The 27,677-nt window shown below is 43.3% G+C and overlaps 1 protein-coding gene across 2 annotated transcripts; it reads right to left on the reverse strand.

Annotated features, from left to right (window-relative positions):
* Nucleotides 1-1,951: 1,951 nt before the first annotated feature.
* Nucleotides 1,952-27,400, reverse strand: LOC149999896 (uncharacterized). Of its 2 annotated transcripts, XM_090289651.1 has the most exons (4): nucleotides 27,237-27,400; nucleotides 4,670-4,796; nucleotides 4,418-4,478; nucleotides 1,952-4,060 (listed from the first exon to the last, which is right to left on the reverse strand). In XM_090289651.1, the coding sequence occupies exons 1-4, from the start codon at nucleotides 27,264-27,266 to the stop codon at nucleotides 2,284-2,286; spliced, it is 1,995 nt and encodes a 664-aa protein (XP_090145777.1). In that variant the 5' UTR covers nucleotides 27,267-27,400; the 3' UTR covers nucleotides 1,952-2,283. The 2 variants fall into 2 exon arrangements, 1 of the variants encoding a protein (XP_090145777.1); XR_016513584.1 differs by lacking the exons at nucleotides 1,952-4,060; nucleotides 4,418-4,478; nucleotides 4,670-4,796 and adding an exon at nucleotides 25,135-25,259.
* Between the last annotated feature and the right edge of the window lie 277 nt (nucleotides 27,401-27,677).

Genomic DNA, 27,677 nt, shown 5'->3' on the forward strand with positions numbered 1-27,677 from the left:
GAGTACAATCATTAATTGAAGAGAATTGCAGTTTATCTAGATGACCATAAGGGGATATTTTCATTTATCCTCTCAGGAAGTGAAAAACAATTATTTGGTGGCATACAATAGCTTAGATAATGGTTAATAAAATATTCCTTGGAAAAACTACAGAAACATTATTTTGACCAAAAAAATGCACCCTTTTAATCACATACAGTGACACATAACTGAAAACATGCTGAGGGATTACATTCCGCTACAGGTGACAGGGAACCCCAACAGGAGGAAGGTGCTGATTCTCACCTGGAAGGACCGGGTTAAGGCAGCCACTGCACACGCAGCAGAGAAACAATGTCCCGGGTCCTTTGTCGGTGGCAACATTGTAAGTGTCATGGCGAATCAGTAAAGCATACTCAATAGCACTGCTGAGTCTCCTATACAAATTAGATGTTATCCGGATATAATCTAGAGAAGAGGGGAATCAGACATGAGCATGAAGTCTGAATCAGTTTCCTGGTGGACACAAGAGGACTTACAGAAAAATCCAGACTCTGATGGATCTTTGATGTGGAGCTTGAGAAAACATCAGTGGAAACCTAACACTTCTAGGAAAGTGTCAATTAAATATTTGAAGGCGGCAAGGCGGATAGTCTTGATCGAAAGGGCAAATAATCTGGAAATTGGGGTGAAAGGTCAGTCCTCAAAGGTCCTATACATCTGTCTCTCCCTGCGTGGCGGTTTCAAAATCTGACTAAGGTGTTCTTCACTGCTCCCTTCCAAATCTCATGTAAATGAGGCTACTTGTAAATTCTAAGATAGGTCATAAAGGTGATGGATTCTAAAATATCTAGGTCCCTGGGTAATTTTTTTTTTTTTTTGTCCTTTTACAGGTTTCTCTCTTCTTAAATCAGAGTCTAGTCACCAACTATGAGTCAGAATAAAGAACAATGAGCAAAGTCCCAAATATAAAAATATTTGTTCCCATGAAACTAGATTCTTTCATGAACTGGCCATACATAAGATTTATTCCAAGCATTTATTGTTATGAAGAAAGGCTTTTATACTTCTTATCCTAGAAAGGAGTTTCATCAGTAAACAGGTAGAATCTAGTATATATAATTAAGGGACTAAGGATATCCAGGAACTGTCACAAAGCCAGTAGGAAATCCTAACAAATATCAAACTGTCATTATACAACGGTCCCTTCACAGAGAACAAATAAAACAGTCTAAAAATTTTAATATAATTGCACATTAGAAAGACACTTCAGCCCTGGCTGGTGTGGCTCAGTAGACTGAGTACCAGCCTGCGAACCAAAAAGCTGCCGGTTCGATTCCCAGTCATGGCACAAGCCTGGGTTGCAGGCCAGGTCCACACTTGGGGGTGTGCAAGAGGCAACCACACACTGATATTTCTCTCCCTTTCTTTTTCCCTCCCTTCCCCTCTTTCTAAAAATAAATAAAATCTTTTTAAAAAGAAAGAAAGAAATACACTTCAGTTTACCCAGGGATCTAACAAGCTTCAAAATGGAAAGAAAATATTAACTCATTTAAGGAAAAAGCCCTGTTTGGTAATCTTATATATACCTCTGCTGAAAGCCAACTCCCAGTTATCTCATTTCAGTAATTTTTCCATAATTAGAAATCTACGTTGCAATGAGGTACTTTACAAAACAAGCTTGATAAACACTATGCATATATAACTTTAAGACATTCTTCCATGTTGAAAGTTTGGAACAGTATACATGGATTAATTTCCATCAAGCTTTTTCACCTCCCATATAATTTTATCTCTTTTCCCTGAGATTTTTCACATGTAAGGATGCATGCAAATTGAAGCCTTTCCAACACTATTTATTCTCAAAACGTTTTATCCAGTGATGCCTTTCATGCCTTTGGAAGGAACTGGAATGACTGAAGGCTTTCCTACATTTAGATATAGTGTATCTGAAAATCTCCCACATCTCCTTTCATGCTAAACTAGGATTATTATCCCAAATGATACCCTCTCCCTACAGGTCACCTTGTACCATCAAATCAATACTTGGATGATGCCTTTACATAGCCACGTCCCTTTTTGATGTTTCCACTGGGGAAAAACATTGGACTTGCAAGGATACCACTCTGCTCCTAGATTAAACTCAGAATGGGCTAGAATAGTGTGTGCTCACTGTGTTCAATAGTTTGTGTGTAAAATGAAGGCTTTCCCACATTTCTTATATTTAGTTTCTCTCTCCAGCGTTATTTCTTTCATGTCTTTGGAAACCTTGTAGAGAAAGGAAAGCTTTACTTCATTGCTTCTTCATTCATGGGGTTTCTCTCCTGTGTGAGTCCTTTTGTGTTTTCGAAGATAATTGAGACACCTAAACTCTTTCCCACATGCTTTACATTCGTAGGGTTTCTCTCCAGTGTGAGTTCTTCCGTGTGTTTTTAACGAAGTGTGATCTCTGTAACTTTTACCACATTGCTTACATTCATAGGGTTTCTCTCCTGTGTGAGTCCTTTTGTGTTTTCGAAGATAATTGAGACACCTAAACTCTTTCCCACATGCTTTACATTCATAGGGTTTCTCTCCAGTGTGAGTTCTTCCGTGTGTTTTTAACGAAGTGTGATCTCTGTAACTTTTACCACATTGCTTACATCCATAGGGTTTCTCTCCTGTGTGAGTCCTTTTGTGTTTTCGAAGATAATCGAGACACCTAAACTCTTTCCCACATGCTTTACATTCATAGGGTTTCTCTCCAGTGTGAGTTCTTCTGTGTGTTTTTAAGGAAGTGTGATCTCTGTAACTTTTACCACATCGCTTACATTCATAGGGTTTCTTTCCTGTGTAAGTCCACTCGTGTGATTCTAAGGTAGTGTAATAGCTGGCTTTACTATGTCCTCTATATTTATAAGGTTTTTCTTCATTGTGATTTCTTTCATGTTTTCGCAGGTAACTGGGACAACTGAACGCTTTACTACATGTTTTACACTTATAAGGTCTTTCTCCAGTGTGACTTCTTTCATGTGCTTTTAAAGAAGTGTAATCACTGTAACCTTTCCCACATTCCTTACATTTATAGGGTTTCTCCCCTGTGTGAGTCCTTTTATGCCTTCGAAGATAATTAAGACAACTGAACTCTTTCCCACATGTTTTACATTCATAGGGTTTCTCTCCAGTGTGACTTCTTTCATGTGTTTGTAAAGAATTGTAATATCTAAAGGCTGTTCCACATTTTTTACATTCATAGGGTTTCTCTCTTGTGTGAGTTCTTTTGTGGGTTTTTAAGGCAGTGGGACCACTGAAAACTTTACCACATCCCTCACATTCATAGAGTTTCTCTCCTGTGTGACTCACTTTGTGTGCTTTTAAGGAGCTGTAGTATTTGAAGGCTTTGCCACATTGCTTACACTCATAGGGTTTCTTTCCCGTGTGTATCCTTTCATGTTTTCGAAGATAACTGAGAGAAGTGAATGCTTTCTTACATGTTTTACATTTATAGGGTTTCTCTCCAGAATGAATTCTTTCATGTGTTTGTAAAGAGCTGTGATGTCTGTAGGCTTTGCTGCATTGTTCACATTCATAGAGTTTCTTCCCAGGGTGACTCCTTTTGTGTATTATAAATGAACTGGGAGAAGTGGATGCTTTCTCATGTTCCTTACATTTATGAAGTCCATCTCCAATGTGAGTGATCACATGTGCTGGGAGGACTGAGAGATCACTAAACACTATCCCACATTCCTTATATTTACAAAGTTTTTCTCCAGTTTCACCTACTTGAACATAACTAGAACTGAAAGCTTCACCACATATGTTGTGTACATAAGGCTTCTCTTCATTGTGATTTCTTTCTTGTTTTTCAGTACACTGCAGACAACATTTATATGGCTTCTCTCCATATGGCTTGTGTCCAGTGTGACATCTGATGTTCCCATGATGAAATGATGGCCATATGAAGACTTTCCTGCACACGCTGTATTCATGTGGTTTTCCTCCAAGAGATTTCTTGTTCAGATTGAGATTTGTAATAAGGCTGAGACTGTCTTCACATTCACTATCCTCTTCTCCGTCACAGATTCTCTCTGCCATATGACTTCTGTAAGAAAAACAAAAACAAGAAGCACATTATTCTTGATTAATTTATCATTTATATTTATTAGAATATTTGAACTAAATGTCTACAATTTATAGCAAAAAGGTAGGTTTTCTGCCTTGTCTGAATGGCTTAAAATTGACTATACTGAATACTCTGCAAGAGGACTTCAGCCTTGCTATCAAAACTGTGATATTCATATAGAGGGTTTATTAAGGCTGCTTTTCACTTGAACTAGTTTTCAGACACCAAACGCCTTTGTCGTATATAAGAAAGTAATTTGGTGGAAATTTTCTGAGAAGTTGTAGCATAACAGGTTTCTCATGTTAGACACGGCTTTCTATTGTCAGTGTGACTCACCTTTGTTTTCTCCCCTGGCTTTTGTAGTGATCTTCAATGTCACAATCTTTCCATTTCTTTCCTAAAATACAGACCCAGAAAATTTAATCCAAAGTAACAGAAATTAGAAAAATTATCAGATTCTATTTCTATGGTGAGTTGTGACCATGCTCAGTTTATTTAAGAGTGTCTTCCCTCCCCACATTACAGCTTTGATGGACAAGAAATACCTGTCCTCTAATTAACAAGGTGAAGATTAGTTGTCACGCTTACCTATGGAGGCCAGGTTCCTGAAGGTTTCCCGCATCACATCTCTGTAAAGCTTCTTCTGTGAAGGATCCAGTAAAGCCCACTCCTCCAGACTGAAGTTCACAGCCACATCCTCAAAGGCCACTGAGTCCTAAAACATCCCAAATATATGTATGTACAGTAAAATGTGAGGCTGCCAGCACTGGACACATGGACTCCATTTACAGAAAGGTTACGTATGATTCTGTTGTCTCCAAATATCTATTCTATGACTTCATAAAAAACAAACAAAAAAAAAACACCACCTTATTTTCTGTTCACATTTACTTCTGTATAAATTTAACCTCATCATAAATACATGAAAATTGATACATTTTATGTGATCACATTGCATCTTATTTTTCTCTATGGCAGGGTTCACAGCATGATGGGAAATGACAAATGCTATGCAAATGAAACAAATATTATTTTAAGACTTTCACCCGAGGACTTCCAGTCAAGATGGCGAAGTAGGTGAATGCTATACTCACATCCTCCCACAACCACATCAAAATTACCACTATTCTACAGAACAACCATCATTGAAAACCACCTGCAATCATGCTGAACAGAAGTACTATGATTAAAGATATAAAGAAGAAGCCACATTGAGAATGGCAAGGGATGAAAATGCAAAATGAGCTGTTCCCACACCCATGTGTGGTGGTTAAAAATCTGGAGGGCTATCTCAGTTGCAGAAATCCCTGCTGAGGAGCAAGGGCTGACTGTGAAAGCCAGTGGGGTTATGGCTGAGGGAGATGGAGGACTTCTGCAGGCATTCCTCTTAAAGGGCCTGTGCATAGATGTACTCAAACTCATTTGCTCTGAGCTCCAGGGCTGGGGCAGTAGCTCAAAAGGCACCAGAGACATACAGGGATGATACAGGGAGGTAATGAATTATCTGGATTTGAGGTAAGCTGGAGCGACAGCTTTCTTCCAGACAGAAGTGCTGGCAAACGCTTTTGTTCCTTTGCTGAGACTTGCCCCCATAGAAACAGCAGGTGGCCATACCTGGGTCGCCACCAACCTGGCTAACACTGTTGGTCCACCTTGGTGGTTCCCTGAGATCTCACCCCATCCAACTTGTGGGCCCAACCAAGCTGTTTCAGTGGCTTTTCCATGAAAATGCCTATCTTGGCTCCTTCTGCAGTCTTCCTAAAACCTCTCAAAGATTCAAACTCCAAATAAGCAGCATCTGGATTCAACATGTCCCATACCTTTTACTAAGTAGTCCTTTTATCACCAGTGTTTAGCTAGATATTGAGAAGGGGAGCAAAAGAGACTAGACATTGAACTTAATAAACTGGGAAGTGGGAGCCTGTTTGCTTCACCAGAAAGCTACGGCCTCACACTCCAGGGGACCAGAGCGTTGCTTCACCAACGGGATTAACACTCCTTTCCTTCCACTTTGTGAGACCAGACCTCGCAGCCGATTGGCCTGGGGGTAAATCCCTGCCATTGACATGTCAACCATAATTGAGGCTGAACTGCAACACCAGGTGCACACAACCCAAATTAGGGTGCATCTAAGTGTCCAGTCAAGACACATGTCTAGGTTGCAGGCCAGGTCCCTCATCATTGCCCACAGGCCATTTATGAATCTTGATGATTCCAAGGGTGTTCCTACTGCTATTACTATGTCTTAACACAACACATACACTTTGTAGACTCTTTTCTGAATATATTTGATAAAAAAAAATTAAGACATTATTAAGGTTGGAAGAGAACATAACTTGTTGTCCTGTAATGTGGAAATCTGAGTTTTTATTCATGGGTTTGGCAGCAAAAATTGGTAACAAGCCAAGTGTCTATTTAGAAAGAATGGGTTACATAAACTCATCATATGCACCTTTTTAAAATAAGGTCATTGATATGAGAAGATCTGGAGGATTTATCAATAGAATAAGCAAGCAAAGTGCATTGCAATATATACACCATGTTACAGCACATGGCAAAATTAATTCCGAACCTTGATCTTTTTGTTGTGTATGTAATTCTTTGAGTATACTTTGGATTTTCAATTGGATCAAATTGCTTTTGTTCCCTCCCTCTGTCCTTTCCCTATTTGGTTTTTGTTTGTTTTTTGTCACTGAATATATGCCAATGAAAAGGGTACCCCTCTCTACCCTGACATTTATATATTTTTTCCTCCAGAGGAAAAAAGCCTAAAACCTGTGCCATCAGGGTTAGGAGCCACCCCCATGACAACTGGTAGCTTTATAGAATTGAAGGAGCCCCGACTTAAGTTGGCTTGAACCAGCTCCTTGGCTGTGCCACAGGGGTGCCATGGGCGTTGTCCCCTTAACCTTGAGGGTCAGGATCTTCATTGCAGTGTAGATGGGGTAGGGGGGAGCAGCAGTAGAGGGAAGCCCCTGGCATTAGCCCTCTCTACTGAGAGAAGCTACAGCCCAGGAAAGCCAGGGATGCACGCGTACATGGTCAGAACCTTAAACTGGATCCAGCTGACAGTTTCCTCGCTGTGAAGAATTGAAGTCTAGGGGGAAAACAAAACCCCAAAACTGAAGACTGAGAGGCCTTTCAAGATTTGTTATTAAATACATTCTATATTTGTTGAAAATGGATACTTAAGAAAAGAGATTAGGGGGGAGGTCAGCAGGGAGCGGGTAGGGGGAAAGGGAGGGAGATGGTACAGGAATTAAGAAGCAGAGTAGGAGGGAGTGGAGTAGACAGGAAGATGTTGAGAAGACCTATGTGCACAACCAATGGGCATGGACTAAGGTGGGGGGCAACTGGAGGAAGGGGGTCACTGGGTGGAGGGGAACAAAGGGAAAAGAAATTGGGACAACTGTAACAGCATAATCAATAAATCATTTTTTTTTAAAGTGATTAAATGGTTTCAACATGACAAACCAAGGGAGGGTGTAGAGAGGACTGTACCAAGGTGTGAGTGCTGCTGGAAACGAGTTAGATCCAGCCAGAATACAGACTGCTACCCTACGTCCCCTCAGACACTGTCCTACATGGAGCTGGTTACAGGAACTGGCCATTACCTTGCCCCAAGGATTGAAGGTGTTTTCCCCTAATCCAGGGTGGGTCAAGCACCAGTGCACCAATCCTTCCAGCCCTGTTCTGTGCAATTATTTAACGCTTTCCATGACAGGATAGCCATATGCTCTTGCCTACACCCAGCCTGAGCCTCCTGTGTAGTAGGTTCCCTTAACAAACATTGATGTGATGCTGGAGTTGTCAGCCTCTTTCATCTGCCTCTTGGCCGGGGCAAATATTACAGAGGGGCAGTGTGAAGTATAGGTCACCCAGCAAGGTTTCAAAAATAACCTCCACCCAATGGACTTCCCATAGGATGTCTGCACCCAGGAAAGATCCTGCAGGGGATTTCATACAACATGTTCCAGATGGTTATTCTCAGCTTTCCCCGCACATAAAATAACCACAGGCAAAAAATTAATCTTTAACATGAGACATCCATTGACGTGGAAAAAGGAAAAAAAAAAATTCAATACTGCTTCTGTTTGAAATACATCGTGGAGGGCAGATGTTTGATGATGCTGTGAATCAGAGACAGGAAGGTGGCATTTCAGATGTAGGAAGAAATCTAAAAATTTAGAGATTAAAACTCTAGAAAAAGCTGGGGGTTGGGGGTGGAGGGGAAGGGCAGGGTCGGAAAATTGAAGCCAGGCTTAGGCTTCTCAAACATTTAGAAAACTCAGGAGAAAACAGGTTCCCACTGGGGAGAAAGGGGGAACTGGGGACCTCAAAGACCAAATCATGGTTGTCCCCAATGACCCTCTCCCTGGTCACTGCACCATCTGGGGAGATGCAGGGCTGCAGGCACAGAGCTGCCCTGGAGAGGCTCGGGGGTGGGGCTGGGCCAGGCTGGGCTGAAGTCGCTGTGCCAGCGACGGCACAGGACACCCGGGGTCCAGCATAACCCCAAGGTTCAATCTGAGTCTTTGGTGAACTCTGGTACAGAGTCTGGACTTGACTGTGGGGAGGCCGGTTTCAGCCAGCCCCTGGTCCCCTTCTGCACACCTGGGCCCTGCACACTCACCATTTCCCAGTTTCTGGGGTTCCCCAGCATCATCCCTTAAGCTCCATCCCTTGAGCTCCCACCTCCGGTACAGGTTGGAGCTTGATTGAGGCGGCACCAGACCCAACTGGGAGGTTAGGTGAAGGTAAGACCTGAACTGGGGCATGTGCTTGTGGTTTTCTAAGCATCGCCCCTCCCCCCTGCCTCAGCTGCACCAGACTGGACAGATTGAAAGGACTTCCCAGTTCCCGAGTGACAACTGGGGGGAGGTCAGATGACTTAACAGAATCAGCTTCCACCAGGATTTTTTTTTTTTTTAATTGATCGAGACAGACAGAGAGACAGCAAGACATCACTTTGTTGGTCCACTTATTTATGCATTCATTGGTTGCTGCTTCTTTTTAAAAAGTATTTATTTATTTATTTATTTATTTATTTATTTATTTATTGAGAGAGAGGGAGAGAGAGAGAGAGGGAGACGGAGAAAGAGAGGAAGAGAAACAATGCGTGGTTGCCTCGCGCACCCCCAACTGGGGACCTGGTCTGCAACCCAGGCATGTTCCCTGACTTCCCTGACTGGGAATAGTACGAGTGACCCTTTGGTTCACAGGATGGCTGGCAGTCAGTCCATTGAGCCACACCAGCCAGAGCTCATTGACTGCTTCTTGTGTGTGCTCTGACAGGAGATGGAACCCACAACCTCGGTGTGGGGGACCATGCTCTAACCAACTCAGCTAGCCGACCAGGGCTTTTAACAAATCTTGTTGCTGGTCCTAACGGGGGCACAAGCATCTTCCTGCCCTTCTTTCTAAATGTGGGATCATGGATGTGCAAAGGGAATTCTAGAGTCAGTTTCCAAAAGGAGTGATGTCCTGTGCAGAGCAAGAGTGGCACCCAGGCCAGACTGGGACCAGAGGATCAGAGGTACTGCTGGGGCTAGAGTTTAGCATAGGCTCTAAGGCCCCTCATGGAACGCACTTAAAAATGACTTCACCTGGCCAGGTGGCTGAGCTGTTTGGAGTGCTGGCCCCTATACCAAAAGGTTACTGGGTTGATCCCCAGTGGGGGGCGCATGGCAGGGCAACCAATCCATGTTTCCTCCTCACATCAATGTCTCTCCTCTCTCTCCTCACCGTCCTCTCTTCCTTTCTCTCTAAAATCAATAAACATCTTTGGGTGAGGATGAAAAGGAATTTAAATGACCTCACCACATGTAATGAATAGTCTGGGTCCATTTGATCTTTCACTGTTCACAGGTTGAGGCTTCTACCCACCCTTCCTCACCTCCATACGAGAGTATGGCTGCTCCATCTCCTGTTAGGGCTAAACATTGCATTTATGGGTAAAGCACATTGTGTTTATTCATGTTAATGGACATTGATTTGTTTGCACTTTTTGGCTATTTTGAATAATGTTTCAATAAAACTTCAACTATAAGTTTTTGTTTGAAAATATATTTTTATTTCTTTGGGCATATATACCTGGGAATGAACTGCTGAGTCCTAGAGTAATTCTAGGTTTAAATTTGGGGTACCTGTTAGCCTGATTTCCTAAGTGACAGCAGAACCATTTTATACTCCCACCAGCTGTGGATGAGGGTTTGGATTTCTCCATATACTCCACAAAACTTATTATCTCACTTTTTGATTCCAGCCATCCTGGCGGAGTGATGTGGTATCTCATTAGGGTTTTGATTTGGCTTTCCTTGATGAGTAAGGATTTCTAGGATCTTTTTAAAAAATTACTTATTTATCTTATATTTTTTAGGGTGGGAAAAAGAAAGGGAGAGACACATTGAGCCTTTCCTCTGTGCCCCAACTGCAGAGCAACCCAGGCATGTGCTCTGACCAGGAATCGAACCAGAGACCTTTCCCTTTGCGGGATGGCAACCAACCAACTGAGCCACACCAGTCAGGGTGGGATTGTTAGCATCTTTTCATGTATTCTTGCCCATTTGTACATCTTCCTAGGGAAAAAAATGTCTACATCCTTTGACATTTTAAAATTGGGTTATTTGACTTTTTAAAAATATTGAGTTGTAGGAGTTTTATATATTTTTTGATACAAATCCCTTATTAGGTATATGATTTGCACAATTTTATTTTATTGTGTGGGTTGTGTTTTCACTCTGTTGCTTCTATATTTACTTTTAATTGTGGGAATATACACATACTGTAACATTTACATCTTAAATATATAGTTCAGTAGGGAGAAGTACATTGGCATAGACAAACCAATCTCATAACAGCTTTCATGCTTGAAAGCTGAGTATCTATTGCATATTAAACAACCTCTCCCTATTCCCCTTTGTCCCCAAGCCCTGGCAACCACCACCCTACTTTCTGTCTCCATGACTTTCACTATTTTAGGTACCTCAAGCAAGTGGATTCATATAGTAGTTGTCCTTTTATGAATGGCTTAGGTCACTTAGCATATGTAAAGGTTCACCCAGGCTGCAACATATGTCAGTTTCCTTTCTTTCTAAATCTAAATAATATTCCATTGTGTGTATAAACTAAATGGTCACATGGGTTGCTCCATCTTTTGGCTCTCATGAATAATGCTCCTATGAACACAGATGTAAAAATATCTCTTTCAGTCCCTGGACTGAAATATTTATTTACAGTATATACCCAGAAACAGTACTATTGCTGGGTCACCTAGTAACTCTCAATTAAAAATTTTCTTCTGTTGTGAAGAATATTATGTTTTCTTCAAAGGATTATAGTGACAGGAATTGGATAGTCCCATTAATGGAATATCAGCACTCCAAAATCCAGGCATAGATGGAAAAGACTGACCTCAACACACACTGTTATTTAATTCTGGTCACTAAAGAACTTAAGCCAATGTCTGACTTAAATCATTTAAATGATATGTCATAGCTGAGGCCCTAGACAATGCATGTACTAGTATTTATGTTTCTCTCTAGACTATAGTTTGCTTATTTTTAGCCATCTTGTTTAAATATATACATAAGAAAGTTGGTTACAAACTAAGTGTCCTTTGAATTCAAGAATCTTATAATTGATGAACTGAACTTTATACTACAGATTCTAAAGCACATTACATTAAGATTGTGATCATCTGGGTTCAGAGAAACCAAATAAAATGCTTAGAGTTGCCAATTTAAAAAATCTTATAACAATAGTCTTTTTTTGTTCACTTGGAGAAAACATGTATAAAATATTTAGTATACTTCTATCTAAAGGTGCTTAAATATTTGTAATTCTACATCTCAAAGAATTATTTTTTTAAAAAAGACAAAACCCAAAGTTTGCAAAAGGAAGGAAATAAAGAAAATTAGACAATAAGTAAATAAGTCAGAAAATAAAAAGACAATAGAAAAGACCAATAAAAGTAAGAGCTGGTTCTTTGGAAACAAAATTGACAAATCTTTGCTAGACTCAACAAAAAAAAAGGGGGTAAAAATTAATAAAATCAGAAGGAAAGAGATGTAAAAACTGATACCACAGAAATAAAAAGGATTGTAAGAGACTACTATGAATAATTATAAACAATTTGAATAACCTAGTAGAAATGAATAAATTCCTAGAAACATACAATCTAACAAGACTACATTATAAATAATTAGGAAATCTAAACAGACCAATTACTAGTAAGGAGATTGAATCAGAAAAAATACCACTCCCTACCCCCCAAAAAGGTTCAGGTCCAGTTGGCTTCACTGTTGAATTCTACCAAACAATCAAAGAATTAATACCAATCCTTCTTAAATTCTTCAAAAACTAGAATGGGAGTTCCAGTTAAGATGGCAGCATAGGTAAATGCGGGAGTTGGAAACTACCACAATAACATTAAAGTTACAACTAAATTACAGAACAACTACCATGCAGAAGGCCTGAAATCTAGCTGAACAGAAGTCCTATAACTAAGGATATAAAGCAGAAGCCACGTTGAAACTGGGGGAAATTGTTCTCCAGAATGGGATGGACTGATTTGTTGGCCCAAAGGAACAGTGGGGAAGAAAATAGCTGCTCCATGACCTCCTTAGATTTATGACTTAAGTCATAAACATGTTGCTTTCTGACACTGTAACCCAGTGGATCATGGGATTTTATAGTTTATATAAGATGTGGGCTAATTTTTTAAAAAGTGGGATGAGAGGGAACTCTTCCAAACTCATATTATGAGGCTAACATTACCCAATACCAAAACCAGACAAGGACACAAAAAGAAAAGAATACCCAGTCAGGGCACATGACTAGGTTGCATGTCAGGTCCCCAGTTGGGGGTGCAAGTGAGAGGCAACCACACAGTGATGTTTCTCTCTCTCTCTTTCTCCTTTCCCCTCTCTCTAAAAATAAAAATAAATAAACAAACAAATAAATAAGTAATTTAAAAAAACGATTATAGGCTAATATCCCTGAAGAACATAAATGCTAAAGCATCTCAACAAAATGTTAGCAAACCAAATTCACAAATATATTTTTAAAAATTATACATCATGATCAAGTGGAATTTATTTCAGGAATGCAAGAATGGTTCAACATCTGCAAATGAGCCAATGTAACACACTACATTAATAAAATGAAGAATAAAAATCACATAATCATCTTAATAAATGCCGAAAAAGAATATCATAAAATTCAACATCCATTTAGGATTTTAATAAACTATCAAAAAAGCAGGTGTAGAGGGAATGTACCTCAAAGTGATATATGATAAGCCCACAGCTAATAACATCATAATCAACAATGAAAAGGTAAGACCACAAATAACATACTCAATGATAAAAACCTGAAAGCTTCTCCTCTAAGATCAAGACAAGCCAAGAACTCTGACAACTTTTATGAACCACAGTATTTTAACTCCTAGTCAGGGCAGTTAGCACCCACCTCAAAAAAAAAACATTGTAAAGAAAAAGGTAAAACTGTCACTATTTGCAGATGACATGATATTAGATGTATAAAACTATAAGAACGCCATTAAAAAACAGAAGTAATAAATTCAGTAAAGTTGCAGAATACAAAATCAATATGCAAAAATATGTTGCATGTCTATGAATTAATAATAAACTGTGACAAAGAGAAATTGATGAAACAATCACATTTACAAATTTCTCCAAAAAGAATACTGCAGAATAAATTTAACCAAAGAGGTTAAAAGACCTGTGTACTGAAAACTACAACACATTAATAAAAAATGTAGAAGACACAAATAACTGGAAAGATATCCCACACTCATGGATTGGAAGAATTAATATTGTTAAAATATATATAATACCCAAAGCAATTTATAGATTCAATGCAGTCCCTATCAAAATTCCAATGGCATTCTTAACAGAAATAGAACAAAAAAATCCTAAAATGTGTATGGAATCATAAAAGACCCAAAAGAGCAATAACAACAACAATAAAATCCTTAAGAAAAAAAGAAAAAAAGTGAGGATCATCTCTTCCAGATTTCAAATAATATGACAAAACTACTGTAATTTAGAAAAACACAGTATTGGCATGAAAACACATAAAAGATACATAGATCAATGGAACAGAATAGAGAGCCCAGAAATAACCCTACACAAATATGGTCAATTAATTCACAACAAAGAAGCTAAGAATATACAATGTCAAAAACACAGGTACTTCAAATAAATGGTGACAGTGTCACCAGACAGGGACTGGGCCAGAAGTGGGTCTGCCTTGTGGTGGTGGCAGGGTGGGGGGGAGGCTGTAGTGTGTGGGTTCTTGACTTTGTGTAGAAAACATTTCACAGCATGAGTAGAGGTTGAGTTTGAGAGTGTGTTTATTAAAGCTGGGCACAGTGAAACAAGCAAGGACTTAGGACAAAAGCAACAGGAGAGAGCCGAGGCGGTGCTCTACTCTGGCTCCCTAGAAACATTATAGGGAAGAGTGAGCCAAGGCAGGGCTGCTGTTAGCTCACTGGGAAGTCAGGAAAAAGGGGGCCTTGGAGACAGGATTTGGGGTAAGTCTGAGATGAGCTGCCACTGCCTGCTGCTTCCCTGGTTGCAAATCTCATGGGGACCCTTAGAGTTTAGGAGAAAAAAAGTAAGAAGTTCATTCCTGGGAACAGACATGGACATGCTCCAAAATGAGCCAGTGCTGGGTCTTTGTCATGAGGGTTTTTATCTCTCTTCCTTGAGCAAGAATCTTAGGGGATGGTTTCAACAGATATTCATCAGCTTCCCAGGTGCATTTTTAATATGCAGTGCATAAAAATGAGTGTATGGGGAGTTTGGAATCATTCTCCAGTCAGCTTTACTGCTTTACTTTTATCTTGGGTCTGTCTGGCTTTAATGGGGTTTTTACTATTTGTTCCCCTGACTTTACCTGTCCTTGAGTTTAGCTGGTACAAATGGCATTAATTGGGTCTCTTTTCTCTACCTCCCCGACCAGGGTGATTTTTGCTATTTATTCTCAGGTTAGAGAGGAGAGGTATAAACCATTTGCTCTAAAGTAGATAAGTTCTAGCTGTAAGCTGTTCAGATTGTTTGTCCTTGTATCAGTTTCTCCATTCAACTTTTCCAGAAATTTTCCTAACTTCTTACTATTCTGCTTTTCTGGGAAAACTGGACAGCCACAGACAAAAGAATGAAACTGAACCACTATCTTACACCATACACAAAAAATAACTCAAATGCAAAGACTTGAACATGAACCCTGAAGCCATAAAACTTCCAGAAGAAATCATAGACCATAAACTCCTTAACAAAGGTCTTGGTGATGATTTTCTGTATCTGACACCAAAAGCAAAGGCAACAAAGACAAAAATAAACAACTGGGACTACATCAAACTGAAAAGCTTCTGCACAAGGAAAATCATCAACAAAATAAAAGACAAACTACTGAATAACATATATTAATATAGACTAATAATCAAAATTTGCCCTGGCTGGTTTGGCTCAGTGGATTGAGCGTCGGCCTGCGAGCTAGGTGTCGCTGGTTCGATCTTCCAGTCAGGGCACATCAGAGAAGAAAAACTCTGATTCCAAAAAACCTCCGCTGCCTTGCGGCATACCTCTTCAGGGGAAAGGCTAAGGGAGTAAACCCCGACAGAAAATCCGGAGCCGGAGTCCCTAAGGCGGTTTGACGTTGTAGTCAACACCGGCAACTCCTGCGGCGCACCTGAAGCCAAGCTGTATTGACTCTGTCTTTCCCCTTGGATCCTTCAGCTGCGAAGAGGGGGGGGGGGGTCTGCTGCATGGGCAACAGCTGGCCCTCCATATCACCCTGCCCAGGCTTTGTAGCTTCACTGGAGAGGACAATCCAGCGTCATCGCAAGATGTCGACTCAACACGGGAGGAGACAGTTACCGGTTATAAGCTCATCCGATTGGCGAAGGAAATGAGCGCCAGGGGTCTCCTCTGATGGTGGGAGAGGTCATCGCACCTCACTGGACAGCTACCGCCCGCCTCAAGCTGGGCAGCCCCCAGCCAATTAGGTGCCGTCTCGCCATGGCTCGCCTGCCCCACTGGGTGCGTGGGGATCAGAGAGGCGTCTCTTGAAAAGTGGGCCACAAAACACTCACACCAGGCAATTCCAAGCAAACAACAAGAAAGAAGCCTCCAGCTCTTCGCCTCGCTAGCTGGAACATCAGGACCATGTGTCCCGGACTTACTGCAGACCTTCCGTGGATCAATGGTGCCAGGAAAACCGCCGTCATCGACAGGGAACTGGCACGACTAAACATCGACATTGCGGCTCTACAGGAGACCCGGTTGGCCGACAACGGAACTATCAGAGAAACCAACTACACCTTCTACTGGCAAGGGAAGTCTCCGGACCAACCAAGACAGCACGGTGTTGGGTTCGCTGTGAAGAACACGCTTGTTAACTCCATAGAGCCACCCACAGGAGGCACAGAGAGATTACTTACCCTCTGATTGTCAACAACTTTCGGCCCAGTCAGCATTCTTAGCGCGCATGCCCCAACCCTCTGCGCCACCACTGAAGAGAAAGAACAGTTCTACCATGCACTGGACGAAGCGTTATCCAAGATCCCCAGAAGTAACGCTCTTTATCTCCTTGGAGACTTCAACGCAAGAGTAGGAGCCGACCACATGGCCTGGCCCACCTGCCTCGGAAACTTTGGGAGAGGAAAGATCAATGAGAATGGTCAGCGACTGCTTGAGCTTTTGTGTCACCACGGCCTGTGCGTGACAAACACATTCTTCAAGTGCAAAGAGATCCACCAGGTGTCATGGAGGCACCCCCGCACCTGCCACTGGCACCAGCTTGACCTCGTCATCACCAGAAGAATGGATATTGGCAGCACCCTCCTCACCCGCAGCTACCACAGTGCAGACTGCGACACGGACCATGCCCTCGTGGTAAGCAAGGTGCGCATAATGCCGAAGAGGTTGCACCACTCCAAGATGAAGGGTCGCCCACGCATCAACACCAGTTGTGCCAGCAACCCAGTTAAGACCCAGCAATTCATCAACAGGATGGAAGATGCACTCGGCGAGGGAATGGCGGCAGATGACATTATCGAATCCAATTGGTCACGTCTCCGCGACGCCATATACAACTCCGCCATTATTGCTTACGGGAAGAAAGAGCGGAAGAACGCTGACTGGTACGAGGCTCACTGGGAAGAAATGGAACCCGTGATCGAGGCTAAGAGGAAGGCCCTACTGGCTTACAAGGCCACGCCCACTCCCAGTACACTTCAAGCTCTACGGGCTGCCAGGAACAAAGTCCAGAAGACCGCCCGCCACTGTGCCAACACCTATTGGCTAAACCTGTGCAGAAGCATCCAGGAAGCCGCCGATATAGGCAACGCACGAGGAATGTATGAGGGTATCAAGAAGGCAACAGGCCCAATCCCCTCCAAGATCGCCCCCCTTAAGTCCAAGACAGGTGAGGTCATCACTGACCAGCAACAGCAAATGCGGCGGTGGACCGAGCACTACCTCGAGCTGTACGCGACGAGGAACACCGTAACAGACACTGCTCTTAACGCCATCCCAGACCTACCAGTCATGGAGGAGCTAGACACCCCACCTACTGCGGCAGAGCTTGGCAAAGCCATCGACCGCCTCGCTTGCGGGAAAGCACCAGGAAGCGACGGAATCCCTCCAGAAATCCTGAAGAGCGGGAAACCAGTCCTGCTACAGCCGCTCCACCATCTACTCTGTCTCTGCTGGAAGGAGAGTTACATTCCCCAGGATATGAGAGACGCCAACATTATCACCATGTACAAGAACAAAGGAGACCGCAGCGACTGCAACAACTACCGGGGCATCTCTCTCCTCAGCGTCGTCGGCAAAGTATTCGCCCGGGTCGCTCTTGCCCGCCTGCAGACCCTTGCTTCCCGCGTCTACCCAGAGTCCCAGTGTGGCTTCAGAGCTGGCCGATCAACAGTGGACATGATCTTCTCCCTACGCCAGCTGCAGGAGAAGTGTCACGAGCAGCATAAACCACTCTACCTCACCTTTATCGACCTCACGAAGGCGTTTGATCTGGTCAGTCGAAGCGGACTCTTCAGCTTGCTACGGAAGATTGGCTGTCCACCACATCTGCTTGCTGTGGTCATGTCCTTTCACGACAACATGCACAGCACGGTGTCCTACAACGGCGCAACCTCTGAGGCCTTCCCAGTCAGCAGCGGAGTAAAGCAGGGCTGCGTCCTCGCGCCTACGCTGTTCGGAATCTTCTTCTCCATGCTCCTCCAATACGCCTTTAAGGACTGCAGCGAGGGTGTCTTCATTCACACCAGATCCGATGGCAAGCTCTACAATCTGGCCCGTCTACGAGCCAAGACCAAAGTCAAAGAGGTGCTCATCCGTGAGATGCTCTTCGCCGACGACGCAGCCTTGACATCACACTCCGAAGAGGGACTCCAGCAGCTAGTCACTTGCCTTTCCCACACATGCAAGGAGTTCGGACTAGCCATCAGCCTGACGAAGACGAACGTTATGGCTCAAGGCACGGGGACTCCCCCATGCATCACCATCGACGGATACACCCTGGAGGTTGTCAACGATTTCACTTACCTCGGGTCCACCATCTCGAGCTCTCTGTCAGTCGACTTGGAGGTCAACCGGAGAATCGCCAGGGCAGCCACAGTTATGGCCAAACTGAACCGGCGAGTGTGGAACAATTCCAGCCTCACTGAGAAAACCAGACTGCGCATCTACCAAGCCTGCGTACTCAGCACTCTCCTCTATGGCAGCGAGACGTGGACCACCTACGCAAGGCACGAAAGGAAACTCAACAGCTTCCACATGAGGTGCCTGCGACGCGTCCTGCATGTCGCCTGGCAGGATAAGGTCCCCAACACCGAGGTGCTGAAGCGAGCCAACATGAGCAGTTTGCATGCAGTTCTTAGTGAGAGACGCCTCAGGTGGCTCGGCCATGTCAAAAGAATGGATGCAGGCCGTATTCCCAAAGACCTCCTCTACGGCGAGCTAGCAGAAGGCCAGAGGAGGACAGGGCGCCCAAAACTGCGGTTCAAAGACATCTGCAAAAAGGACATGACACAATGCTCCATCAATCTCAACACATGGGAAGTTCAAGCAGACGACCGCCTAGCCTGGAGGCTCGCGGTCAGGCAAGGTACGTCACGCGCAGAGGCTGCGCGCAACGAGGAGGCGGTCCAGAAAAGATCGAGGCGGAAGCAGCGTCAACAGCAGCAACAACGGCCATCTGCCTTCACCTGTAACAAGTGCGGCAGGGATTGTCACTCCCGAGTCGGACTGCACAGCCATTCTCGGCGGTGCAGATAAGACTCTCAGGAAGCTACGCCATCGTCTCTCGAGACGGACGGCTGCCGCCGCCGCCGACAAATAACCAAAATCTATGAAAAACTCACAGAACTTAATTGCCAAAAACAAACAATCTGAATAAAAAATAAAAAGAACATCTAAATAAAAATTTTCCCAAATAAGACATACAAACAGCAAACAGGTATATGAAAAAAGATGTTCAACAACATCTTTAATCACCAGGGAAATACCAGTCAAAAATACAATGAGATATCACATCTGTGAGAATGGCTATTATCAAAAACACAAGCAATAACAAGTGTTGGCAAGGATGTGGAGAAAAGGGAACCCATGTGCACTGTTGGTAGAAATGTAAATTGGTGCAGCCACTATTAAAGGCATTATGAGGGGACTTCCGGCCAAGATGGAGGCTTAGACGGACGCGCTAGGTCTCCCTCTACAACTAGAGAGGAATACAACTACTTCAAAACAAAGGATAACTAGAAATTCCAGAAAATAAAACTACACGGAAGCCCAACATATGAAGTTATAAACCAGCGGCGCCCTTTGGGCAGGTAAGGGGAGCGAAAGGGGGCAGTGCTGTTTGCGGTCGCACCTGGGACAGCGGCAGGGAGAACAACCCCGGCTGCAGTCGAACCCCCGGCAGCTCACGACCCCAACGCTGGGGAAAGCAGCCACCACATCGCCTTGAACAGTGAGGCCCAGGGGGGGCGGGAGGACGGATCCCGGTCTCCTAGCGAAATAACTGTGTGAATCCATCTTGGACCCCCGCCACCAAAGAAAGCGCCACAGGGCTGCGAAATAGGTCGCGGACAGGCAGACGCCGGTCGCTGATTTGTGACGCCAAAGGCGCCCGCCGGTCGCTGGGTCATTACGAGTACACAGGCACTGCCCCCTACAGCCGGCCCAAGAAATCAAAACGCATCTGTCAAAATGAGGCAGACGACTATAGAAATCCCGGTGGCACAGCTCACCAGGCAACAGATGGAGAACTTGACAGATGAACAGATAAGAAACCTGTCAGATGCTCAGTTCTGGGCCATTGTTATCAGGTGGCTTACAGAATTCACAAAAGATCTGGAAAAAGATGAGAAAGAAGCGAAAAACACTCATAACGAAAGGAACAAAACCACATACGAGACAGATGGTGAGGAAAAAAAATCCAGAGTTCATTTCAACAAACTGGAATATGGAGAAGGAACAAGAAGTCAACCAATGCAGGGAGAGGAAATGGGAAGCAACGATGAGAGGATCAGAAACCTCTGGGACAGCTATAAAAGGCCCAACATAAGAATCATTGGTTTGCCAGAGAGCGAGGAAGATGAACTAGAACTTGAAAAATTGAGTGAAAATATAATAAAGGAGAACTTCCCAGACTTGGGGAAGGAAATAGACTTACAGGTCCAGGAAGCACAGAGAGTTCCAAAAAAACTGGACCCAGGGAGATCCACTCCAAGACACATTATAATCAAAATGTCAAAAATTAAAGATAAAGAGAGAATCTTAAAAGCAGCAAGAGAGAAGAAAAGAATCATGTACAAAGGGGTCCCAATTAGACTATCAGCTGACTTCTCAAGGGAGACCCTGCAGGCAAGAAGGGACTGGCAAGAAATATTCAAAGTAATGAAAATCCAAAACCTACAACCACGAATACTCTATCCAGCGAAATTGTCATTCAGAATAGAAGGACAGAGAAAGTGTTTCCAGGACAAAATAAAACTGAAAGAGTTCATTAGATCCAAACCACTGTTATATGAGATGTTAAAGGGACTGGTTTAGAAAAAGGAGGATCAAGACAATGAAATCTAAAATGAAAACTGCATCACAAGAAACAACAGAAGCTAGGGAATTGAAACAAAGGCAAACTAAACAGGCAACGAGAGTGGAAAAAGAACTATAGGTACGGAGAACATATTGGGGGGAGGTCAACAGGGAGGGGGAATGGGGAGAGGGAGGGAGATGATATAGGAATTAAGGATCATGGTAGGAGGGAATGGAATAGACAGAGAGAGGTTGAGAAGAACTGTATGCACAACTAATGGACATGATCTAAAAGTGGGGGACAACTGGAGGGAGGGGGGCCACCGGGTGGAGGGGAGCAGAGGGAAGGGAAATTGGCACAAATGTAATATTATAATCAATAAGACACATTAAAAAAAATAAATAAATAAAGGCATTATGAGGATTCCTCAAAAAATTAAAAATATAAATATTGTACCATATTATCCAGAAATTCCACTCCTTGGCACATCCAAAGAAAACAAAAACACTAACTTGAATATATACTGCACACCCACATTGACTAAAGCATTATTTGCAATAGCCAAATATGGCAACAACCTAAGTGTCTATAGATGGTTGAATAAAGAAAGAAAACAATTTTGGTATATATTTATAATGGAATATTATTCAGCCATGAAAATAAAACCTTGCCATTTGTCACAACGTAGATGGGCCTCAAAGGTATTTTACTAAGTGAAGTACAGTAAGAGAAAGACAAATAACCATATAATCTCCCTAATATGTGAAATCTAAACAGAAAAACACAAAGCTCACACATAGAAGAACAGCATAGTGGTTGCAAGAGGCAGAAGGGGTGGGGAGAAATGAGAGAAGGGGATTTTTTTTTTTTTAACTGAAAGATCTACATATCTGGAGGTAGAGCAGCAATTCTCTGGCTACATTTTTAATCATGGATGGGGGAAAAGTGTCCTATTTCCAGCACCTGGGGTACAGTAGATGCTCTAAAAATACAAAATGAAGTTTAATGTCCCATTCTCACTAAAGGAGGGACTCCTGCCAGTAAGAACTGTCATAAAATTAATCATTGACTTTGCCAGAAGTCCCTAGCAAGATGACATTGTAATGTGTAACCCAATCCTCGCTCCTAAATACTATAAGGGCATATTGATGTTCATGACTAGGTGAGAATGACACACATTGGTTGTTAAGAAATGGGTTGGGGTCAGTGAAGACATATGATGATCATTAAAAAATATAATAATAATAAGAGCTGTGGCTGGGTAGCTCAGCTGGTTAGAGCATCATCCTGATGTGCCAAGGTTGCAGGTTTGATCCCTAGTCAGAGCACACACAAGAGTCAACCAATGAAAGCATGAATGGGTGGAGTAGCAGAACAATGTTTCTCTCTCTCTCTCAAATAAATAAATTAAAAAAGAAAAGCAAAAATTTTAAATTTATGTCTAAGATTGTGTGTCTCTTAGTTAAGTTCTTGAAGGAAAAACTGTATACCTTTTTAATTAATTTGGGAGGAGCTGACATACTGTTTTCTGTATAGGCAGCACCATTTTACACTCCCACCAACAGGATATGTATTTGTCCTCTACAGTATATTAATTAACTCCACTAAGATTATCAGAGTACCATGACTACACTTAGTGGGATCCCAGGTGTCACTGTAACTTGAGTCCCAGCATTAGTTACTTGTATGAGGGTTTGTGAATAAGTGCATTACAGTAGACGGCAAAAGTAATGCAAAACCTATGTTATGAGGTCTCAAAACCAGGTGGTGGCATTTTATCTTTTTTGTTGCATAAACTTTTAATACACATAAATTTCTAATTGGTGAAATTGCTGACCTTAGTTTCAGTATTTTTTCTTGTTTCCTCCCTCCTGTTGCTTTATTTTCCCCCTTAGTCACTGGATATACTTCGGGGAAGGGGGTACGTCTCTACCCAGATTTATGATTTTTTTGTTCTGAGAGCCTCTAACCAGTGCCATCAGGGTTAGGAACCTCCCCCATGAAAACCGCTGGCTTTAAAGAGTTTAAGGGCCTATGTTGAAGGCCGGTTTGAACTAATTCCTTGGCTGTGCCACAGCAGGGCCACAGGTGTTGTTTCCTTGACCCCGAGGGTCAGGATGTGTGTTGCAGTAGATGCAGAAGCAGTAGCAGCAGAGCTACTTAAGGGTCCTGGGGAGCCCTGTGGTATTAGGAATGAAACTAGCCCATCTACTAACTGCCTTTTGACCTCGTCGTCTTTTTCTCTTTTAAAATAAATACTGTTCAAGAAGTGAGCACTAGATGGACCCACCTCTTGTCGTCTCAATTTCCCACTTCCACCACCAGGGTATGTGGGAAACCCAGCCACTGCCACAGCTTCGCTCTAGCACACAGATAAATCCCAGCCAAACATCGACCCAGGACCACTTCAAGGAGGCCACAACCCCACACCCCTACTCCTGAATAACTACAAATTCCCGGTACTGCCCCCTAAGGCGGCTGCACACAGAACTGAGGCTCGGCAGGCTCAGCAGTGCCCCCCGGGCAGCACGGCTCCCGGCGCCGGCAGGAGCAGAGCAGGTGAGCGAGTCTGAGTGAGGGAAGGCAGTCCAAGAGTGCCCGTGTGTGGACACGCTGCTCATGGAGCCAACAGTCACCTGTTGAGGGGTGTTCTGCCACTGAGACGGATACTGGTGTGTCCCAGAGGGCAGGGAAAGGCTTAGATCTCACACAACAGAGGTCTCTGAGAGGGCGGCGCAGGCTACTCAGGCTTGAGAGAGTTATAATAAAGATGGCCTGGGTTTTTATTGTGGTTACTTGGTGTTACAGAAAAAAAATGTTCAATGGTGCTTGTTAAAAATGGTAAGGCAGATTTTCTTCAGAACCACTGTGACAGTTATAGACACCATTGCAGTGGGATTTTACCGTGGAGAAAAATGAGCTTGGGCTCCACTCTGAGAACAGCGTGGGCAAGTGGGAATTTACGGCCAGAGATTAGGGTGGGGCCAGTGGATGGAAAATGACTGGGAGAAGAACCAGATGTTAGGGGGTTCCTGCTAAACTGACCTCACAGGACTCTTACTGCGGACAGGCCAGGGTGACCAGACATCACCTGATGGTGGAGGAGGGGGACCCTGATCAGATATGGAGGGTGGCGGATAGGAGGGTGAGGGATCCTGCTAAAACTGGACTTTACAAGGAATTTCAAAGGTAGGCCTGGGAGAAGGTTCAGGACCCTGACAAAGTTTGGTCAAGCAAAGAATCCTGGTCAGGGGCGGGGCCAGGGCAAGAGTTCTGCACACAGAGGGGCTTGTGTGGTGGGAATCTGAAGCCAGTGCCGGAGCAGGGAGCCCTGGACTTCCTCATCAGTCTGTCCAGGGGTGGACACAGGGAGGGGGAGGGGGCGGCCTGAGCTGTCAGCAAACACCAAACAATGCGGAGTCTGACTGCTTATTACAAAAAGATAGTTGGGTGAGAACAATATGCATTTGCAATGCCTGGTTTTTATATAAGGAAACACTAAGAGGAGGCTCAAGAAGTAATAAAAACTATGTATTTGGGAGTGGCTGGAGTAACATTACTGGAGGGACCAGGCCAGGTGGTCAGTGAATTTTCTTAAGTTAGACTTTTCTATCTTACAGATTTATTTAAAATAAACAAAACTTTATATACACCTTGTTTTACTGTCTACTAGTATTTCTTTAATTTTAAGTTTTTTAAATAGGAAACCATTCTAAGATTTAATAAATAATAGTTACAAAAGTATAAACCATACAAAATTAAAATTTACAAATCTCTTGCTAACTAAAAGGACAAGTTACAGGCATCTTACTTTGTCCCTCCTCTTTATCTCACACAGGGGTATTTTCAGGAATAAATAGCATATTATAATGCAATAGGCATCTGGGTTTAGCTGCTTACATGAAGTAAGATTTTCAAAGATTTACATGAGTGTTAAATAGTTTTCTTCCCGGTACTTAAAATAGAAATTCAATTACTTTTGCCTTTTATATTTCAATGTTCTTTAGGGAACACCCAGGCACAAACACTGATGTAAAAATGAAAAGTTAACCAGAGAGTTTAAACCCTCATCTCACATCTTGAGGTTTCTTGCCTAAAAGAAACAAAAATTCTGTTTAGTTTCATTATTTACTTGCCTTACCAACATCATCTCCCTTAATCCACTTTTATTTTTAAGCACAGGAAATTTAAAATGTTATTTCTCAAACAGGGAATAAAATTACAAAGTGCTCAGGGAAACTAGAGCCAAAGGGCTGCATGATTCAGTGGATAAAAGATCCAAAAGAAATAAACACAAGCATTGAAATCAGCTCAGATGAGCAGCCTGCCTCCCACAGGACAGAAGGAAAACCACTCTCAGAAGGTCCCACATTCTAGACTCTCCAGGTTGAGACAGAAGCCCTGGAGTGGGCCAGTGCCTGGAGAAGAGGGACACCTGAGCTGCTCTGAGCGAACTCTGGGAGATACACACCTGCCTCTCCACAGAGAACAACAGAAACTCTCGCTCTCTGGCTTCATCTCAGCTGGATTCAGTGTCAGGTTCTGACCCAAGTGAACTCCCAAACTCACAAACCCTAACCCAGGACACAGACTGCTGACTCTCACAGACTTTCTCAATGTGCACAAATTACACTGAGCGCACCCACACTGTGGATGCAAAACTCAAGCCTATGCCTAGAAACAGGCCCAGGGGAACCACGACTAGAACCTCAGGGTAGTTACCTGCCCACCACCACATGCACTTGCATCCCCAGCTTCTCTCAGTGTACAGGCTCCTTCTGTTACAGTCGAATGAGTACCAGAAGGGAAACAAAGGCAGGGCCCTCACCATTGCAATCTAACAAAGAACTTAATACAGAAAGCTAAAAGCAAAGGGAGACATGTCTCACCTGCTAACTCAGCAGTCCTTGGCCTGGTCTGATAATATTGCCACAAGAAATACTGTGTTAGCATGAGAGGAGGAAAGTCCTTGAAATTCTGTGTAGCCTTTCCACTATATGGGAAAGAAAGCCTTTGAAACTGTCCTTCATCCCAAGGCAGGAAAGGCGGGAGCGGGCCCACGGTGCCCAAAGGGAAGAGACCCATAAACCAACTTTGGTTAATTGCCTACCTCTGGTCACTATCTGTTTTACATGACAGTCCCTAGTGCTTACAGAAAGAGCCCATAAATTACTTTGGGTAACTGCCTCAACTTTAATTAACTGCCTCCCTTCGCTTATTGTGTTTTACAACAAGATGAACAATCGGAGTCTGCAGCAAAATAAAGATTAGGGCTAACAGACCCTACCTAAGTATGGGTAGTCACGCCCCCCCCCACCAAAAAAGAAAAAAAGCTGGCTTCATCATACATCAATCAAAATGTAACTTCTTCATCTCCCATCCAGCCAACTATGTATGTGCTCAGAGCAAAGGACTCCCTAAAGGACTCACTCTCTTGGCTCTTGGCCTTCTGGCTGCAGGGCCTCTGTGAACCCTAGGGCGAGCTTGCCACCCCGGCCTTGGGCCACCCTTGCTTTTGCTCTCCCATTCACTAACAAACTTCGAGTGCACGCTAATAGGCTTGCATATCTGTAATTCCTTACTGAATTGTCAAGAAGAACCAGTTTCTCCAATAACACTTCCGTGGTGGCCGTAAGCAGGAAGGACCCCTACAGGGCAGGCTCCCCAGGAACAAATGGGCCTTCAAGTACTTCCCTTAGCAGGCTCAGGGGGCCTTAGCTGGGTCACTGACCACAGCCCTCAGCCCTCAGTCACGCTGCTTTGGCCCATGTGGATATTTTAAATGACATAAAGCCCAGTTTTTAAAGAATCCTGCAAATTCATACAGCCCTAATGTTTATATGTAAAAGAAGAAAACTGTAAGCCATATTTCTAGTTCAACAAGAAAAAACACAAATATTTATTACTTTCAGAAAAATAATACTATCTCCACCACACGAAAAACGTTTTTAAATAGCCCCCGTCGCAATCGGGTCAGCAGACTCCTAACTTGGCGTGACAGCCGGGTCTCTCCCCAGGCAGTTGCAACCAGCTCCTCCTCCCATTTGAGGACACCCGGCCACACACTCACCATTTCCGGGCTTCTCTGGTCCCCCAGCATTTTCCCTACGACTCCCAGGACTAGTACAGGACACGCCAGTACAGAGACATTTTCAGCCGTTTAAGCACAGAGGTGACGCAATCGCCAGAGCGTCCAAGCAGTTTGCTGAACTTGTCCCTACCCACCTGCTCTGCTGAGCCCCTGATTGGACAGTTCTGCCTTCCTTATTCCTGAGTGACAATGGGGGGCGGTGCACAGGTCAGTGGCTCTGCAGAACCACCTTCCGTTGATGGGCGGGGCCTGTCTCCTCCAAAATCGTTTACTCTAAAAAAAAATTATTTTTAAATTTTATTTACTGATTTAATTGTATTTTTTCCATTACCATTTATCCCCGCTATACTCTCTTCCACTTCCCCTGCCCTGCAATCACCACACTTGTTGGTGTCAATGAGTTCTCTTTTTTTTTTTTTT

This window comes from Furipterus horrens, unplaced genomic scaffold, assembly GCF_987537825.1.
Source record: "Furipterus horrens unplaced genomic scaffold, mFurHor1.1.pri manual_scaffold_10, whole genome shotgun sequence".
Classification (NCBI taxonomy): domain Eukaryota; kingdom Metazoa; phylum Chordata; class Mammalia; order Chiroptera; family Furipteridae; genus Furipterus; species Furipterus horrens.

What these genes read in the sequence shown, in the direction of transcription:
- LOC149999896 (XM_090289651.1), bottom strand. Translation starts at nt 27,266, where the DNA reads ATGCTGGGGGACCAGAGAAGCCCGGAAATG. An exon ending in CAGGAACCTGGCCTCCATAG is followed by an intron (nt 4,479 to 4,669) that starts GTAAGCGTGACA and finishes TCTGTATTTTAG; the next exon opens with GAAAGAAATGGAAAGATTGT. An exon ending in AGCCAGGGGAGAAAACAAAG is followed by an intron (nt 4,061 to 4,417) that starts GTGAGTCACACT and finishes TTTTTCTTACAG; the next exon opens with AAGTCATATGGCAGAGAGAA.